Source organism: Pongo pygmaeus, chromosome 13, assembly GCF_028885625.2.
Source record: "Pongo pygmaeus isolate AG05252 chromosome 13, NHGRI_mPonPyg2-v2.0_pri, whole genome shotgun sequence".
NCBI lineage: Eukaryota > Metazoa > Chordata > Mammalia > Primates > Hominidae > Pongo > Pongo pygmaeus.
Genome location: NC_072386.2, coordinates 124581793 through 124600297, shown reverse-complemented (window position 1 = coordinate 124600297; position 18505 = coordinate 124581793). Strand labels below are relative to the sequence as shown.

Sequence of the window (18505 nt, the reverse complement as noted above, 5' to 3'; positions counted from 1 at the left end):
ATTCATCCATCCACCCACCCACTTATCCATCCACCCACCCACTCACTTATCTATCTGTCCATCCATCCATCCATCTGTTCACCCACCCATCCACTTATCCATCCACCCACCTACCCACCCACCTACGTACCTACTTATCCATCCATCCAGCCATCCATTCATCCACCCACTCATCTATCCATCCATCTGCCCATCCATCCATCCATCTGTTCACCCACCCACTTATCCATCCATCCATCCATCCATCCATCCATCCACCCACCCACCCATGCATTTATCCACCCATTCACCCACCCACTCATCTATCCACCCATCTGCCCATCCATCCATCCATCTGTTCACCCACCCACCCACTTATCCATCCATCCATCCATCCATCCATCCATCCGTCTACCCATCTGCCCATCCATCCATCCATCCATCCACCCACCCACGCACTCACCCATACCCTTATCCATCCACCTACCCACCTACTCACTTATCCATCCACCCACCCACCCACCCATCTGTCCAGCCATCTGCCCATCCATCCACTCACCAATCTATCCATCCATCCACCCACCCACCCACCCACCCACTTATCCACCCACACACCCACTTATTCATCCATCCACCCACCTGTCCACTCATCTGCCCATCCATCCATCTGTTCACCCACCCACCCACTTATCCATCCACCCACCCACCCACTTATCCATCTATGCCGTAGACAAGGAGCACCCACAGAGTGTGAGACAGAAAGATTCGGGCTGCTGGTCCCCAAGGCTCAGGTGGTCTCTCAGACTCCTGCATTTGAGGGTGTTGATCCAGACCCACTGAGATGAGGAAGCATATATTTGGGCATCATTTTACATCATGTTGAAAGCTCCAGGAAGAGTGGGCCAATTCTGAGCTATTTGTTTACAGAGAAGATGCTCTCACCTTTTTCTTTCCTTCTAAATGACTTTCGAGCCCTGATCTTCTTTGTAAGGACAACCAGACCCTCCTTTCATGCATTCCCCTTCAGAGTTGCTGCTAGTTGCCTGGCTTGAGTGAGTGGCATTTTTCATTTTGCCGCTCGGCTGTCTTGGGGCCTGGGGGCGGCTCCCACCTTTCTTCCTGCACTCTGCCGGCTCCCTAGAAGAAACTTCCGATATTGATGTTGGGCCCCACAGCCCTGCCATTGCCGAATGCAGTGGCTGAGAAGTGCCTTTCCTGCTTGCTTTTGTTTTTCCAGCCTTCTCCTGGTGGCAAAACCTGAATGTGAAGCTGTGATTGCACATGTTTTGTAATTATCACTGCTCGATGGTCGCTTGTCATTCTGAAGTCAAGAACCCCAAGTTTTTCTGACCGTGCTTTCCACGTGAAAAAAGAAAAAAAATGAAGGATAACACAGGCTGAGTTAGAGAAAGTAATTTATAATGATTTGCTTCTGAATATGCAGCAATAGTAGCTGTAGATTTCCAAGGCAGATAGGTGAGTTTCCGGGGCAACATATTTAAATGAGTTTGATAATCTTGCCATTTGGCTCCGTTGGGCTGCGTGTGTGTGTGTGTGTGTGTGTGTTTCCAGATGCGTGGTAATGGCTGATAAGGAAGGTCTGCGGCTGGGGCCAGGTCTGTGCAGTTCCTGCTTACTGATTGCTAATGACAGTTGGAGGGTCGGGGCCAGAAAGCTCTTCTGATCAGCAGAGCCTCTGAGAGCAGCCTGGATCAGCGGATGGCTCATCATCACATGGTCGCCAGTGTGGCTCAGGGCTCCAATTTCTTTTTAATTTTTATTTATTTTTTGAGATAGGGTTTCACTGTGTTGCCCAGGCTGGAGTGCAGTGGCATGATCCTAGCTCACTGCAGCTTCGACCTCCTGGGCTTAAGTGATCCTCCCACCTCAGCCTCCCGAGTAGCCAGGACCACAGGTGCATGCCACCACATCTGGTTATTTTTATTTTTTTATTTTTTGTAGAGATGGAATCTCATTGTATTGCTCAGGCTGGCCTCAGACTCCTGGCTTCCAGCAATCCTCCTGTCTCAGCCTCCCAAAGTGCTGGGATTGCATGTGTGAGCCACTGCACCTGGCCTTAAAGACTTTGTTGTTGTTGTTGTTTAAGAGATGGGGCTGGGTGTAGTGGCTCCTGCCTGTAATCCCGGCACTTTGGGAGGCCGAGGTGGGCAGATCACCTGAGGTTAGACCAGCCTGGCCAACATGCTGAAACCCCATCTCTACTAAAAATACAAGATTAGCCAGGTGTGGTAACACTTGCCTGGAATCCCCAGCTACTCAGGAGGCTGAGGCAGGAGAATCACTTGAGCCCGGGAGGCAGAGGTTGCAGTGGGCGGAGATGGTGCCACTGCGCCCTAGCCTGGGTGACAAGAATGAAACTCTATCTCAAAAAAAAAAAAACAAAAAAAATAGATGGGGACTCACCATATTGCCGAGGCTGGTCTCGAACTCCTCATCTCAGGTGAGGCTGTAGCTGGGATTACAGGCATGAGCCATTGTACCCAGCTTGATTTCCCTTTGTAAGGCACACCTGCATCCACCTGGGTCATTGTTCTGGGTCACTATTGCCTGGCTTGAGTGTCTTGACTGAGGTTTGGCTGGAGGAACCACGTGCTCAGGTTCACATCCCAAGTACCAGGGGAAGCTGTGGGGCTGCAGAGATAGGACAGGCCAGAGCGGCATTCCAAGGAGATGGCGGGACACTTCAGGGGTTCTGGGTGTCTTCTAAAGTCATAACAAACATGCACGCTTCTGGCCCTGAGCCTAGTACTTTGCTCTGTTTTTGTTTCTTCATTCGAGCAAGTGGAGGATGGAGTGCAGCCATGAGTCCCTCCGTGGGCCTTCTGATCGGGCACAGTCCCCTTTCCGCAAGCTGTGCGTGAGTCCCTGCTTTGGGCCAGGCTCCATCTCATTCACCTACAGCCACACAGGTAGATGCTGTTATCCCCATCTCACAGATGAGCCAAGCGAGCCTCAGGGAGCCTCAGCACGGTGCCCGGGAAGGGCAGATTTGAACCCAGGGCAGTCTAGGCTCTTCCCACTTTGCGGAGCATCTCCTGGCCAGAGCCAGAAGACTCATTTCTCTTCCTTCTCCCCACCGCGCCCCACCTCACGGGGATGTGGCGCCTCTGTGCTGTGGGCAGGTTGCCCCTCGTGTTGCCGCACAGACCCGTGCCCCGGATAGCTCACAGCAGTCGGGTTGAGTCAGGACCTGACCGTTACTTCAGATCGAGAAGCACGGAGGGCAGCGAGGATGCGCGTGGCCATCTTGGGAAGTTTCCTGAAGACGAAGGGGACTTTTAAACGTGGAACAAGACAGTTAACAATCATTGGAGAAGCCGGTGGCTCTCTCACTCCAAGTCTCCTGGTCTGTCTGTCCGAGGTGCACTTGGGGCCTTGGGTAGGGAACAGCCGGGAGGTCTTCCTGAGACCTCAGATCCCTGTCTGAGCAATTCCTGTAGGCGGTGTGGGAGGAGTGGCTCATTTCCATTGGTTCAGGAAACGATGCTGGAGGCTGCTGTGAGCCCAGCACTCAGCTGAGCCGGGGCCGGGTGGACCGCCCCACACTGGACCGTTTCTCCTGGCAGCTGTCAGCATCCTCAGTCGTCCAGCTAGAGGACCGTGGATGAGTCGCTGGATGCAACAGAGCCTTGCTCCTTCTGGGAGAAGGTGCATGTGCTTTCCAGCTCCAGGTGGCAAGAGCTGGGTGGGACATCTCGGGTCTAGCACTGCACTGAAAACCATTGGCTGCTGCTACTCTTGTCTTCACCTGTTCCATTGGGGTCTGTAGGTGGTGACCAGGAGGGTATGGCTGGCCCTGCCTGGGGGTCCTGGAAAGGGAGATTCCCTCCAGAGGCTCTAAGCAAAGCCAGTACTCCTGGAGGCTTGACGAGGGTCAGAGAGGGGCCTGCCGGGTGCCGGGGACTTGTCAACCTTGTCAGAGCACGTGGTACCCTTCCCTAGGGCCCCAGGCGGCCCCACCGTAGGGGCACTCAGTGGCTTCACTGGCTCAAGTGCAGGGTGATTGGGTCACTTTTTTGGCTTCCATCTCTCTGAGGTGCCAGAAAGAGAAAGCTAGAGTTGCGCACGTACCACCTGGCGAGATGGGCTTCCTGGAGGGAGGCCTGGTGGGCACTGGGTGTTGAGCCTTGATGCTGGCCTTGGCCTGCCCAGCTGCAGACCTGCTCCGAGGACCCCGTGGTCCCCTGTGTGGACAGACACCTGCTCCGGCTCTGCAGGGAGTGCTAGGACCATCAGCAGACCCATGGCCATGTCCTCACTCGTCACTCACGGGCGGTGTTGTGTCCCCTCCAGGGGCGTGTCCTCCTGCAGGCCCCAGCAGCCTTGTGGTGAGACCTCTGTTAGGACTGTGTTTTACTGTTGAGGAAACAGGCTCAGGGAGGCTGAGAGTTTGCCCCAGCTCCAAGAGGGAGGCTGACATTTGAACCTGTACCTGTGCGGCCTGGAGTTCCCGCTTCCGTGTCACTGTCCCATGCTGCCACCCTGTGATATGTGCTAAACAGACACCACTCCATCATCTATCATCACAATGGCAAAATTGGCAGGCTCCTCTTTTTTTTTTTTTTTTTTTTTTTTTGAGACGGAGTCTTGCTCTGTTGCCCGGGTTGGAGTGCAGTGGCACAGTCTTGGCCCACTGGAACCTCCACCTCCTGGGTTCAAGCCATTCTCCTGCCTCAGCCTCCCAGGTAGCTGGAACTACAGGCATGTGCCACCACGCCCGGCTAATTTTTTTTGTATTTTTAATAGAGATGGGGTTTCACCATGTTGGCCAGGCTGGTCTCGAACTCCTGACCTCAAGTGATCCGCCCACCTCGGTCTCCCAAAGTGCTGGGATTATAGGCGTGAGCCACCGCGCCTGGCCAGGCTCCTCTTTAAAATCATCGCAGTGCAGTTGCCCCCACACTGACTGATGTTGAGTAGGCGTGTCCTCACTCCCACCGATGGGCTGCAGGCTCACGGGGATTTGATGGCTGTTTTGCTTGGAGGTTCTTGTGAGTTCCTGCTCTGCGGAAGGCGTAGGGATTTCTACAAAACACAGTGGTCCAGTGAGCGTGGGCTCCTCCCCTCAACACATAGAATCCCTCTTTAAATGAAATAATGCAGACTAAAACATGATTACTAGGCTTAGAACTAGAAAGGGAAATCCTCAATTGTCAGAAACCAAGAGGGATGTCAAAGACAGAAAGAGGAGCCAGGCCAGCTTGACTCCCCACCCACCCCCTGGGAGGCCTGGAACCAGGCCCACCCCAGGGCCTGGGCCCTAACAGCTGGGGTTGCGTCATGGTGGAGGTGAGGGAGATGGAATGGAGGCAGTGCAGAGAGCTAAGCCACGAAGGCCGAGAGGGCCATGGAATGGGGACCAGAGAGCTGTACCCTGGCACACAGAAGCAGCTGACCATCCCAGGCTGGGCAGGGAAACAGTCTCTGGCAGGATCCACCCTGCTTTGGCACCAGGCGTGGGGTGGGGCCTGAAAGCCAGGGGGAAACCAGGAGAACCTCATAGTTATGTCTCTCAGAGCTTGGGGGCTCCCTCCACCCATGGAAAACAATTCCCACTGAGGATGCACTTACAGCATAGAACAATATATACGTGTGTTTATACACAATACATATAATCTGTGAATATATGTATGTTTACAAGACTAGCCAGCTGGTGCTCAAAAAGAAACAAATCAGCATGTGGGAGGGGGCTAGCAGATGCCATCGATGAGAGAGAATTTCTATTCTCGGAAAAAAGGAACAGAATGCAAAAGAGAAGAAGAGAAAATGATGAGCAAACAAGCAGGACAAAAAGAACAGATGGAATTTGAGAGAAGAACTAAATAGAAATTCTCAAAATGAAAATTGAGGTTGTTGAAATGAAAAACTCAGTATGTGTCTTAAACAGTAGTCTAGGTGGAGCCGAAGGGAGAATTAATGAATCAGAAGACAGAACTGAGGAAGTCACTAAGAATACAGCACAGAGGGATGAAGTTACAGGAGGTGTGAAAAAGAAGTGAGGCAGAAGATGCAGAGAGAAAGTGCAGAAGGGGCAGTGGAGACTGGGATGAAGTCACATGTGAATAGCTAGATGTCTAGGTTCTTTCCAGAAGGCCATGCAAGATTGGGTGATTGTCCTACAGTGAATCTGCAGTCTACGTTTCCTTTTTCTTCCTGGCCCTGTCTTGAGTTTCGATTGTGGATGTTTAAGTTGCAAATACTGTGAGCACAGCACCTCTGTCCTCAGTTTGGAAACTTGGTGCAGTGAAGTAAAAATGCTGAAGTGTTTTTGCGGAAGGACCCATCACGTGGAGTTTTCGGTCCCTGGGCTCTGGGATCACTGAGGCTTCCTATCCTCTTCTGAACCTGCAGCATAGAGCTTTGCATTTACAGTCACTGTGATCTAAAGGTTTCTCAGGTGGAGTTATAGCTGATGGGCCTTCAATGTGAAGACATTGGAGATAAATCATTCAGCAAAGCCAACTTAGTTCCTACCCTGGAGGAGCTCACAGACCGCAGGCCCTTCCCTGCATCCTTCCTGAACCCTCTGCTTCCCTGTCCAGTGTGGAGGGGCTTCAGGGACCCTGTAGGCGTCCACAAGTGGACAACTGGGACGTGCTCCTGGCTTCCCGCAGGCTTTGACCCAGTCTGTGGTGTTACCCGTCTGGCCAGTCCCTGGAGGAGACAGAGGGCCCCAACAGGCTACATATCCAGCCATGTGGGCCCTGAACTATAAATGCAGATTCCCAGGTCCCAGAGCCTGTGGGGTGGGGGGTAGGATCTAGGGTCTGTCTTTTAAAGTGCCGCCTTTAAAAGGTTGTGCTGTGGCTGTGTGGAGGCTGACGGGCTGCCGGTGTCTTGGAACCTGAGGTCAGAGCAGGCCATGGTTGGGTGGGGACAGAGCCAGGGCTGCCATCCAGGATCCGGACTCAACCACCCCAGCCTGTCCTCTGAGCTCTCCAGTCCCCACCTCGTTCCTTAGTGAGTCTCACCAAGCGTGGCCTGGTGAGGCCTGGACGTTGGTGAATGGCACAAAGGCCTGAAGCTTTGGGAGCTGGTGGTGCAGGTGGGCTCCCCAGCATGCCTGGTCGTTTTGAGTGGCACATCATTCCCCTTGTCTTTCCTCCCTGTTCCTTGTCCCCAGCACACACACACTCCTTTCCTCCTGACTCGGTGGCTGTCTGCAGGAGAGGGAGGGAGGCAGGAAGGGAAGTACAGCTGTGCGTCTTCATTCGTTTGTTAACTGGGACTCGGAACAGACGAGGTAATAAAAGTAGGGAAAATGTCATTCTTTGACATTTGCGATATCGGAAGAGTCGGCTGGGGCTGTGGGCTAAGAGGTGTTTGATCATTGCCTGAGAGCGGGGCCCCTGGGGACACCCAGCTCTCTGTCCTGGGAGTGGGGTGGGCACAGCCAGAGGTGCCCTGGGGAGCTACTGTAGGGCATCCCTCCTCCTGCAGGGAGGTACTTCTGCTCCTAACCTTTCAGGCCAGTGAGTTTCACATGGGGCCGCCTTTGCCCCATCTGACCCCATGGCTATCTCGGGTCCGGCGTCTGCTCCAGCAGCCCCTGCCCTGGGTTTTGGGTCACTGGAGTGTGGTTCCCCGTGGTGGGCCCCTGAGCTTCCCCCCATCCCCAGTGCCAGCCAGGAAGCCTGAAATTCAGGCCGATGGAGGGACAGGGCTCCTCCAGCATAGCTGGCCACGCTGAACCCATGGAAGGAGCTGCCCCATCGATGCTGCAGGCCCTCCAGAGCCCTTCATTAGCTACTTGCGACACGTTCATCCTGGGGCAAAGCGCCCCACGCTCGGGGCTGAGGCTGCTGTGGTCATAGCAGCTGTTGAAATTGCCCACAGGGGCCACAGATGCATGCACGCAGGAGACCCATGTTCTGGCCTTGGCTGGCTCACCCGCCACGCCTCCTCTCTGTCTCCGGTTCCATCTGTACCACCCGACCTGGGGCCTTTGCGCTGACTCCAGGTTGGCAAACAGGTTCTTGTGTGTCAGCGCTGACCGAATGCTGGTGCCTCCTTAGACTCCACGGAGGAGGGCTGTGGGCCTGCGCCCGGCTCCTTGGAGGGGTTGATCAGCCATGTCTGCCGCGGGAGGTGTGTGAGGGGGGGCTCGGGTGCCCTGTAGTTGCCAAACCCTTTGGGATCTAACATTCTTCCAAATAACTATAAGGACATACAGCAATATTGCTTTCATTTTTGTTTTCCCTAAATGCTTAGAGCTCTTAAAAGCCAAAAACACTCCAGAGCCAAGTTCCTCATTTGTGAAAGGCCCCTTGTAGCATCAGATGGGAGTGCGGCTGGGCCAGCCGCATAATTGGCCCATTGAATCTTGTCTGAGGAAGCACAGAAGGACCCTGTCCTTCTACGACCCCAGCTTCCCTGAGCGCCAGTCCCGAATCACGAGCACCTACAGGAAGGCAGCACGCAGCCACCGCCTCGTTGGTCGAACCAGCCATCTCTGTGGTTCATTTTCTTTCCTCTCCCCCTTTTGAAAATTGCTGCTGGAAGTGGAACAGGCTGAAAGGAAGCCTGGGGGGTGCATCCGGCTGGGGGGCTTTGGGCAAGTGACCGAGCCTCGGTTTTCCTGTCTAGCAAATGTGCACTGCAGGATGGCCTCGTGGGGTTCCCTGGTGTGGTGTGCGGCACACAGAGCGCTCTCTGGGCTCCATTCCTATGACGCCAGCACCCAGTGGAGGGTGTCTATGAATTCGGCACATGGCCATCGTGGGCCTTTTCTTGTTGCCCACCCCCAGACACACATGCACACACAGCCATGCAGCCATGCAGTGCACACACAGACTTGTAGCACACGCAAGCAACATGCACACACAACCACACACGTGAGCTTTCACACACAGACTCACACACATACTCAGTGCAGTTTCAACGTCGAGGCCGCACCTGCCTCCTCAGGGCCTGAGTCTGGCGCGCAGGAGCTCCATTCACCCCGTGAATTGTGACAGCTTCCCGCCCATCTCATGTGTGTGACAACCTGTGCCCCTGGGCCAGCCACCTCCCTGTCCCCTGCCCCGGGTTCCCCATATTCATCTGCAGAGCTTCTTGCCCTGTCTCTGGCCTGATTCCCACCTGTCCCTTTGGAGATCTGTGGAGTAGCTGTGTTGGGCTTTTAATGCCAGGAGACAGGTGGGTCCTGCCTATCCAGAGGAGGCCCACATCACGGGGCAGGCCGGTTAGGCGGAGCGGAGGGAGGAGGAGCGGCTACTGCTTCTCACCAAACCTTCCTCTGGACCAGTCTGCCGGCCACGAGAGACAAGGAGAGATCCCGTCATGCCGCTGTGCACCTGGAGCTCTTGTCCTTCTGCGTCCCAAGCCCTCCATGGAGCCAGGCATCTGTTTAAATGTCATGCAGGGGAGGGCTTGAAGGGAAGCAACCAGTACCCTGGGATATTTGCATGTGCGTGGTGCCCTGGCTGCTGGGTGACTTTGGGCAGGTCACTTGACCTCTCTGGGCTTCCATTTCCCCATTTCTGAAATCTGTTGGCACCTACTGTGAACACGAGCTGTACTTAGTCATATGGTACCTTGCAGAACAGCAGCATGGGATGAGTGAGCCCTTTGTAAGGGTGGCCTCGGTGAAGCCCTCTGGCAGCCCCCGATGAAGCAGACCCTTTCTGGGTGAGAAGGCAGCTCGGGAGTTGTTAGCAGCGCGGCCACAGGAGCCGGGAGTGCAGCAGTGCCCAGCAAATATCAGCGCATCCAAATGAGAAGTTTTGCTCAGCAAATACAAAACAAGTATCTAGCCTACAAAATGCTATGCCATGTTTCTTACCCAGATGCGATGTGCTTAGTTAACAGTTCTCGACGTCCTGCAAAGCACTGTCCCCAGTTCTGTGATGGCTTTCTGGTTTCTTGTGAAATTACAGGAGCATCTTTTCTTGTCTCCCCCAGGTCATCTCCGCGGTGTCGAGGCTCTCCCTGCACAGCATTGCGCAGAACAAAGGGATCAGGTGAGCTCTCCGGAGTGCGCTGCCAAGGCCAGGTCCTTTCATCTCCATCGACCCCAGCGTGCCTTGTCACAGATACTGGGGTTGGAAGCAGATACCCTCTGCCTGTGTCTTTATCATGCATTTGCAGCGTGTTGTCGCGTAACCTGTTGGCGGCTGCAGGAAGGGGTGTGGGGGGGTGGGAGGCTTCAGCTCACACCGGGGAAATCTTGCAAGCATGTTACTGACGGCTGCAAAATCTCTTTCGATTTAGGTAATAAGATCAGCAAATTAATCCTTTCACAGATCATTGCCTACCTAAATGCACTCTCCACACATCAGAACCGGGGGCTCTGCGAAGAATGAGGTAGCTGGGATCTGTTTGCAGGGATGGGGCCGGAGCATGGTGGACTTGCCTGGCTTAGGGGCTGCAGGTCCCTGTGCAGGGCACTGGACAAGCCAAGCCAAGGAATTTCTCCACTCTCCGTTTATTCTGCTTGGACTGCAAAATTCAGCCTCAGAGGGTCCCATGACCCCTGTGATCTGGCCTCCTGCTTGGACACTTGGATGGGGCACTTGGGCGTCTGTGAGAGGAGAGAACGGCCCCAGATGAGAACTGGTCACTGTGGGTTCTGACCCACAGATTGAGGTCAGGGAGACCAGGTTCCTGATTGGGCGGGGACGTGTGTCTGGGAGATCCTTGGGAGGACAGGGGCCAGCAGGGTGAGGAGAGGCTGGAATGGCAGAGAGAGCCTGGCCTGAGAGCAGCGAGGATGGGGTCACATCTGGGCACAGGTGACATCATGAGGGTGCCCTGACTTTGGGAAGGGGCCTCACCCTGATGTGATCCGTGGGGGACGCTGTGTGTGGCTGCAGGCTGGGGGTCCCAGGACGATGGTACTGGAGCTTTTGGGTGGCGCAGTTGCCCCTTGGTGGGGGCCATTTGCTCAGGTTCACAGAGGCACTGGGCAGGGGTCAATGTTCCTAAACCCACGGGGACTTCCATTGTTGGATTCTCAGAGGACACGGAAATTCCTTTGAATTGAGGTTTTTAAAAAATGTGAAATATAGGATAGACTCTTTTTTTTTTTGAGACAGTCTCGCTCTGTCGCCCAGGCTGGAGTACAGTGGCGCTATCTCGGCTCACTGCAACCTCCGCCTCCTGGGTTCACACCATTCTCCTGCCTCAGCCTCCCGAGTAGCTGGGATTACAGGCGCCCACCACCATGTCCAGCTAATTTTTTGTATTTTTAGTAGAGAAGGGGTTTCACCGTGTTAGCCAGGATGGTCTCGATCTCCTGACCTCGTGATCTGCCCGCCTCGGCCTCCCAAAGTGCTGGGATTACAGGTGTGAGCCACCGCGCCCGGCCATGGATAGACTCTTAAATATTAAGCACATACAAAAGAATATTTAGAACACATTTGGGGCATAAAGAATAGCAGTCAAAAACCCAGTGCCCAGCACCCTGAGTACTTTCTAGAGGATAACTAACGCCTCTGAGGCCCCACCAGTCCCTCCGCCAGGTGCGTAGGCTATTTTCCAGCTGGTGCAAAGTCTGTAATAGGCACCGTTTAAAACATGTTTAATTGTTTTTAAAAGTATCATTTCTGGATACAAAGACTATGTGTTTTTTGTTTGTTTTTGTTTCCAGAAATGATGGTTCCTTCTTCCGTCCACCAGCCCATGACAATACAGTACTGTCAGTGGCATGGTTATACTCCCCAGCCTGGTTTTTTTTTTTTTTTTTTTTTTTTTTTTACATATTATTAGGCAGGAAAGAGATTCATGCAACAAAAAATCAGTCATTTTAATTGCTCCTGCACAGAATACTAGACTTTTGATCTCTTCTCCAAATACATTAGACATTCTCCCAAACTGGAGGCCTGGTGCTGCAGAGCCCACGTCAGACGAGTGACCTGATTCTGTTCCTGGGGAGGCAGTTGGCCCGGCTTGGCATTGGCGTGGTCCTGCTGCAGGTGCCCACAGCCCTATCCCCTCTCCTGCTGCAGACAGTCCTTGGTCACAGTCCTGGGTCCCAGCTGTGCCCATGTCAGGCTCTTGATGCCCCTGCCCTCCTGAGGCTGAGGTGCCCCGTCTGCAGCTCTGAGGGCCTGTTTCCCTTGGGGTTTACAGGTGGCAACGGGAGCCCACTGGTGGCTTCAGGGGTGGTGAGAACCATGGAAAGGGCTGGCCCTGCATCTGTCCTGCATGTGTGTCCTGCTGATTGATGAATGGGGAGGCCCTTTGAGGCCTGGGGTGGGCACCCTTCCTCCAGGCCACCACCTCTGTCCCCCACCTCTCTGGCCCCTCCACCCAGCCAACCCCAGAGGACGCTGCTGGTGCTTCATGCTGCCGCTCCTCCCAGGATGGGCAGAGCAGTCGGTTGGCCCTGCTTGCTGGCCCTGGCCCTGGGGCTGGCAGATGTAGAAGGAAACCTGCCCTCTTCCCTCTCAGGTCAGGGAACTGCCCAGGCAGCATGTGGGCACAGTGGCCCCCTGGGGACTGTAGACCCCAGACCTGAAGGCTGCCGCCCCACGGGAGACCCGAGTGGAGGCGTGACGAGCCAGGGCTGCATGTCGATGGACCCAGCTCTGAAGCCTGTGTCCTGCTTAGCTGTGGGCCTCGTGCCGGAGATGTCTCCCCGAGCCTCCCTTTTTACATCTGCAACATGAGGATAAACACTGGGGGTTTCTCGGATTTATTGAGATGAGACCTGTAAATCCCAGGGCTCAGGGCCCGGCCCAGGGAAGGGCTCACTAAATACTCTCAGTGACAGTAGCAGGGTGTGTGTGGGGTCCCCAAGACCATCCTCAGGTTCTCAGATTCACCAGGAGGAGCCATTATGGCTGCAGAGAAAGGTCCAGACTCAAATCAGCAAATGGAAAAGGCCCCGGGGTGGAGCCAGGATCCATCGGGCATAGGTTTCCGTTTATCCCCTCCCCATGGAGCCTTCTGCATAGTGCTTAGTTCTCCCAGCAACGGTGTGTGACAGTAGGCACGTGTGGCAACAGCCACAGAACATTGCCAGCCACGGAAGCCCACCCAAGCCCTGGAGTGTGGGTCCTCACTGGTGGTCGGTGGGGTTGGGCATGCCTGTGAGGCCGACCTTAGTTACTCCATCCCCAGCCCCTGTGGAGGCCACACTGATCCTGCGTTGCCCACAGCCCCACCATAAACCACATCATGAGCATACGCTGTGTGGCCCAACGCCTCAGGTATACAAAGACCCTCTTATCCAGAGGGCTTATCTGGCAGACACTCCGGGGCTTAGAGGTTAGAGGTCATCTCCTAGGAGCTGAGCAAGAGCCAGTCTTGTCTTTGGCATGTGGAGGGATTGAGCACCCCAAGTCTGCTCAGTTACCCCTTTCTGCACACAGGATAGGCAGACGTGAGAGACGAAGGGGAGGTGTTTGCAGGCCAAAGGGAAGGGCCTCCTGGGTGCAGAGCAAGGCTTTGCAGGCCCTCCTCCCCAGGGCCTGGCTTTCCTGCCCTTCTCCTCCACCCTCCCTCCTCTGAGCCCCACTCTGGGACTTTTCCTGGGTCCTTTCCCTCTGCAGTCCTTGGGGTTGAGCGCGGACCTCCACTGGTTCACATGCTCACCCGAGAGCTCAGGAGACAGGTGATAGGCAACCCTCCCAGGCAGCCCCACTTGGTGGCTGAGTTTGAGCAATGTCCCACCTTGCTCCGGATGGGCTGAGATTTCCATGGGGAGTTGAACCTTCTGGGGGCAGCCACCAGCACTTCACAAGACACTAAGTGTTTCATTTCGAGCGTTTTGTGGTGTTAGTGATTAGCAAAAGGTTCTAGTTTAACACAACCCTTTCCTTCTTGAAAACCCACAAGCCAAGCCCCCAGCCCTGAAGAATCTCTCCCTCGTTTCATCGCTGGGTAGGAGCCCAACGTGCTCCTTCAAAAAATCATTTTCACAACCCTTGCACTTTGCATAATGAGCTGATTTTCCATAAAAGCCCCAATTATACTTCTCAGAGGCTGATGAATGGGAGACTTAATCTAAGAATCCCGCCCTGGTGCCGGCTGGGGGATCAAACGTGTTGGGGAAGGGGGACGAGGGGGAGGATTGTGGTTGTAGAGTGGGAGAGGGGTTTGTGGAAGGCACCCAACGAGGTGTGTGGGGGTGTGGGTCTTGCTGTGGCCAGAGCTAGCCCTCCAGATTGGGGGTGCCCTAATTTGGGGTCATCACAGCTCTGAACGGCTGGGAGGGAGGAGATGGTGAAGGGTAGGACTTCCTGAGAAGGAAACCGAAAGGTGCCCTCAGACTGGGAGGTCAGGTCCCATGAAGGAAGCTTCTGTCAGCCAAATGACCTTGGGCAGGGATGCTCTTGGAACCTTTGTCTCTTCTTCTGTAGGCTGGGAGCATGACTCTGCCTCGCGGGGTTGCTCTGTGTCTGTGCACTGTGAGCACAGCACCTGGTCCTTGTTGAAGGCCCGCGGCTGCTAGGTGGATGTCCTAACCCCCGAACCCTGAGAGTGTGACAAGGAAAAGGGTTTTCGCAGATGTAAATACACATAATTTTAAGAGGGAGGCAGGAAGGTCAGAGTCAGAAGAAGGATATGTGACGGCAGAGGCAGAGAGCGATGGGGCTGTGGGCCAACGAATGCAGACAGCTTCGGAAGCTGGAAAAGGTAAGGGACAAATTCTCCCCGGCACCTCCTGAAAGGGACCAGCCCCTCGATACCTCGATGCCAGCCCCTAAGACCCGCTTCAGACTTCTGATCCCCTGAACTGTAAGAGTCTGTGTTGCTTGAAGCCACCAACTCTCCAACTCTCTGGTGACCTGTTAGAGCAGGAGCAGAGCCCCCTGGATTGGCTGGGAGGCTGACTGAAGGCCCAGCTATGTGGCGTGTCTGGGCACATATCAGCATGGGGTCCCAGTGGGGGGCACATACCAGCATGAGGTCCCGGTGGGGAGCACATACTAGCATGGGGTCCCGGTGGGGGGCACATACCAGTATGGGGTCCCGGTGGGGGCTCAGCCCTGGCTCCTCACTGGGCTGGGCTCCTGGCTTTGACTGTCTCATCCTGGCCCAGCCGTGCCACTCTCTCTTCTGCTTTCTGACTTTTAAAAATTGAAATACATTCATATCACATAAATGTAACCCTTTTAAAGTACGCAATTCAGTGGCATTTAGTACGTTCACAATGTTGTGCAACCACCACCTCTATCTGCTTTCAAAACATCTTCACACCCCAGAAAGAAACCGGTCGCCATGAGCAGTCACCGCCCTCCCCAGCCTCAGGCAGCCCCCAGCCTGCTTTCTGTTTGCCTGTTCTGGATGTTTCATGTCCGTGGAATCATACGGTGCGTGCCTCTCGCACGTGGCCTCTCCCGCTCCGCATCTTGTTTTCAAGGTTCACCCAGCCATAGCCGGTCATTGCATCATTGCTCTTTATGGCCGTGTAACATTCCATTGTGTGGCTAGGCCGTATTTTGCGTATCCGTTTATCACGTGATGAACTTTGGCCTGTTTCACCTTTTGGCTCCTGTGAATAGCATTGCTGTGACGGCTGCAAGGCAGGGGACAGGGGTCAGGCTGAGGTTGGAGTGAGAGAAATGGAAGTAAGCTGGAACTTCCTGCTTCAATTTGAAGTGAATTCTCAGAATATCAGACATACCCGTATTGAATCTAAGCACGACAAAACATTAGGAACTATAAGCAGTGACTCGCATTTCATTGTGGCTTTGAGGACCCGCCTTTTGGTCTTCCCATGTGCAGGGGAAGCTGGTGGCGGGTGGTGGGCTTTATCCCGGAGCACTGGGCAACGAGACCTAAGACGCGGCTCATGCAGGGAGAGGCCGGGTGCCCTCCCAGGATACAGAGGCAGCTTGCAGAGACAGCCTCTTGCTGAGTTCTTTCCTTGTAGCCTCTGCTCCTGCAGTGGCCTGGAGAGCACTGGAACCCCGTTCCTTGCTGGCTGGCCCAGATAATGAGACAGTCTGTTTGTGCAGTGGTGAGGGCTGCGTCCTTGACTTCCACTCCCAAACCTGGTTTTGCCTTCCCGAATCACCTACAAGGTACTAAATACCTCTCACGTGAGACATCTCAGCCGGGGGCTCCATGAATGGGCCTTGGCAGACTCTGCAGTTCCCACACCTCCATGAACGAATGTGCTACCCTCTGTGCACACTGTGGGCCAAGGTGAAGGGTCAGCACGCCAACACCTTGTCCTGCCCCGAGAGTCCCGGCCTCTTCTCCCCTGGTCTTTGCTGAGTTTGAAGACATTGCTGTGACTCCTGTAGCCTTCTCTCTTGGGCACAGCATCCCCGGCTCTCTCCGCTCTCTTCCATCCGGGCTGGTGTCCCTTTTCCCATCTGGTGCTGCCTGCCTAATTCCAGGTAATTGGGCTGAGAGGAGATGGGGACGGGAGGCAGCAGTCATTATATGCTTAGCAGCTCATCCCGCCTGCAAGATGGGTTTAATTGTCCCACCTGGTGACATCAAACGTCCTGGCCACCTGTCCTCAGTGGGTCTGCTGTGAGGGGACAGGATGACATGTGAGTCCCCGGGCCAGCGTAATTGGAGAGTCTTTTTTTCCTTTTCTTTCCTTTCATTACAATAATGGATTCAACCTCCTCTGCATAGGGAGTGGGAGGGGAGTAATTGGAAGACATTAAACTCCTTCCTGGGGAGGGGAGGTCAGAAGAGGCCACCTTTGGATTGCTGGGCTTTGAGGCTGGGTTCCGGCCCCCTCCAGCCTGCTTCTGGTCACAGCGGCCAGCTCTCTGAAGAGTAGGCTCGAGTCACCAGCTGGCTTGCTCCATTAATCTGGCACCTCTTCCACACCCCAGGCCCCTGTTGCCCTGGTTAGTAGCACAAGCCAAGGGCAACTCAGTGAGGAATAGCACTCAGTGAGGAATAGTTCTCTGGCCTGGCATGGTCACTGCCTCATTCGCACCACTGCTCCTCCTCTGCATTTGTCCAGCCACGGCTGGGGCCTCCAAGTTTAGGCAGAACAAACTGTGTTAGATGGTGCATGTGTATGGGTGTGCGCATGTGTGTATGTACACGTGCACATGGGGGTGTGTGTGCATATGGGTGTGTGCAGATGAGTGCATGTATGTGTGCAGGTGCACATGGGTGTGTGTGTGCATATGGGTATGTGCATGTGTGTGTGTGCAGATGAGTGCATGTATGTGTGCAGGTGCACATGGGTGTGTGTGCAGGTGCATGGGGTATGTGTGTGCATGTGCAGATGGGGGTGTGTGTGCAGGTGTGCAGGTTCTTGGAGTGTATATGTGCAGATGGGTATATGTGTGTGTGCATATGTGTGTGTATATATGCTCATGTGCCCACACCCATCTCTGCACTGGGAGCTCCCGGCAGGCCTGGATCTTGCTCATTCTGTATCCCAGTATCTCCAACAGAGTCTGAGTGTAGGGATCATGCCAGCGGGAGCAGCAGGCACCCAGAGTGTTTTGGATCCTCCCTGGGGCTTGGTTGCAGGTTCTCAAGGGCTGGTGCTCCTCATGGTGAGGACGGGTGAAGGGAGGGTGCTTGGCTGTCCTGTCTGGGCAGTGTTGGCACAAGGAGGGAGAGCCCAGGGCACTCAGGCCTGGCTTGGTTTCTTTTGGTTTAGGGATGCCAGTGCTGATGTGGCAGCCAAGGCTAGTGACACAGCTGGCCCTGGGTGGGGAAGCACTTTGGTGCAGCAAAGGGGCGTGGCATATGTGGGTTGGCCATAGTGCAGGATGATGCGGACTCTGCTCAGCCGCTCCCTGCCCTGCTCTAGCCTTTTAGGTGCTTGTCAGATGGAACCTGCCACACCTGTGGGAGCTGCCGCTGGTGGGTGGGACTCAGAGTGCAGACAGGGGACAAGCAAGGGGTGACGTCAGCAGAAGCTGCTGGGGCAGGGCCTCCCCAGTGCCTGAGGGATTCCTTTTCCATGCACTAGACCTGGCCTAGTGTCCAGTTCTGCTGCTCAGCATGGGGGCAGCTCTGTACCAAGCCTTCCACCCGCTCTTGGCCGAGGACCCTCTCCCCATGCTTGCTGACCGGAGACCCCCCACTTGGGAAGGAATGAGTGGCCCTGGGGTAGAGGGAGGCCACATCTGCAGGAGCAGCAGAACACTGACCTTTGCTGTGCTAAAGCCACAACCTGGCCCACTGGCCACCAGGAGTAGTGCACCTGGCTCCACAGAGAAGGCTTTGAACCCATTCCCGCTGTCCCGGGCCCTGCCACGGCTTTTACCTGACAGCTGAGTGGCTGGCGGCTGGAATCCAGTCTTGCCACCTCCAGGACCTGGGATGTCGTCTGTGAATAGGGTGACTATGGCATCTTGGTGGGGGGTTTTCATAAGGGCTGAGTGAGAGAATCGGGTGACTCTCTGTGGTGCACACTGGCCAGTGCGACCTGGGGTGAGTCTATGTGCAGCACAGAAATGGCGAGGGGGGCCCAACGGGTCAACAGGGGCTGTGCCCCCACCCTGCACCCCTAGCCGAACGGCAGAGCTAGGGAACACTGGTGTGTCCTCTCTGCGGCTGCCACCATGAGGATGATGGTGTGAAGGAGACACTTTTGTTCAGAAATACAATAACTGGCTGTTTG

The 18505-nt window shown here is 54.9% G+C and overlaps 1 protein-coding gene across 2 annotated transcripts in view; it reads left to right on the top strand.

Moving 5' to 3' along the window:
* VAV2 (vav guanine nucleotide exchange factor 2) overlaps positions 1 to 18505 on the top strand; it is a 230501-nt gene that overhangs the window by 122631 nt on the left and 89365 nt on the right. For both annotated transcript variants that reach the window (XM_054500142.2, XM_054500139.2), the window contains exon 3: positions 9904 to 9962. In XM_054500142.2, the coding sequence (XP_054356117.1) occupies positions 9904 to 9962 (59 nt within the window). The remainder of the gene's footprint in view (positions 1 to 9903; positions 9963 to 18505) is intronic.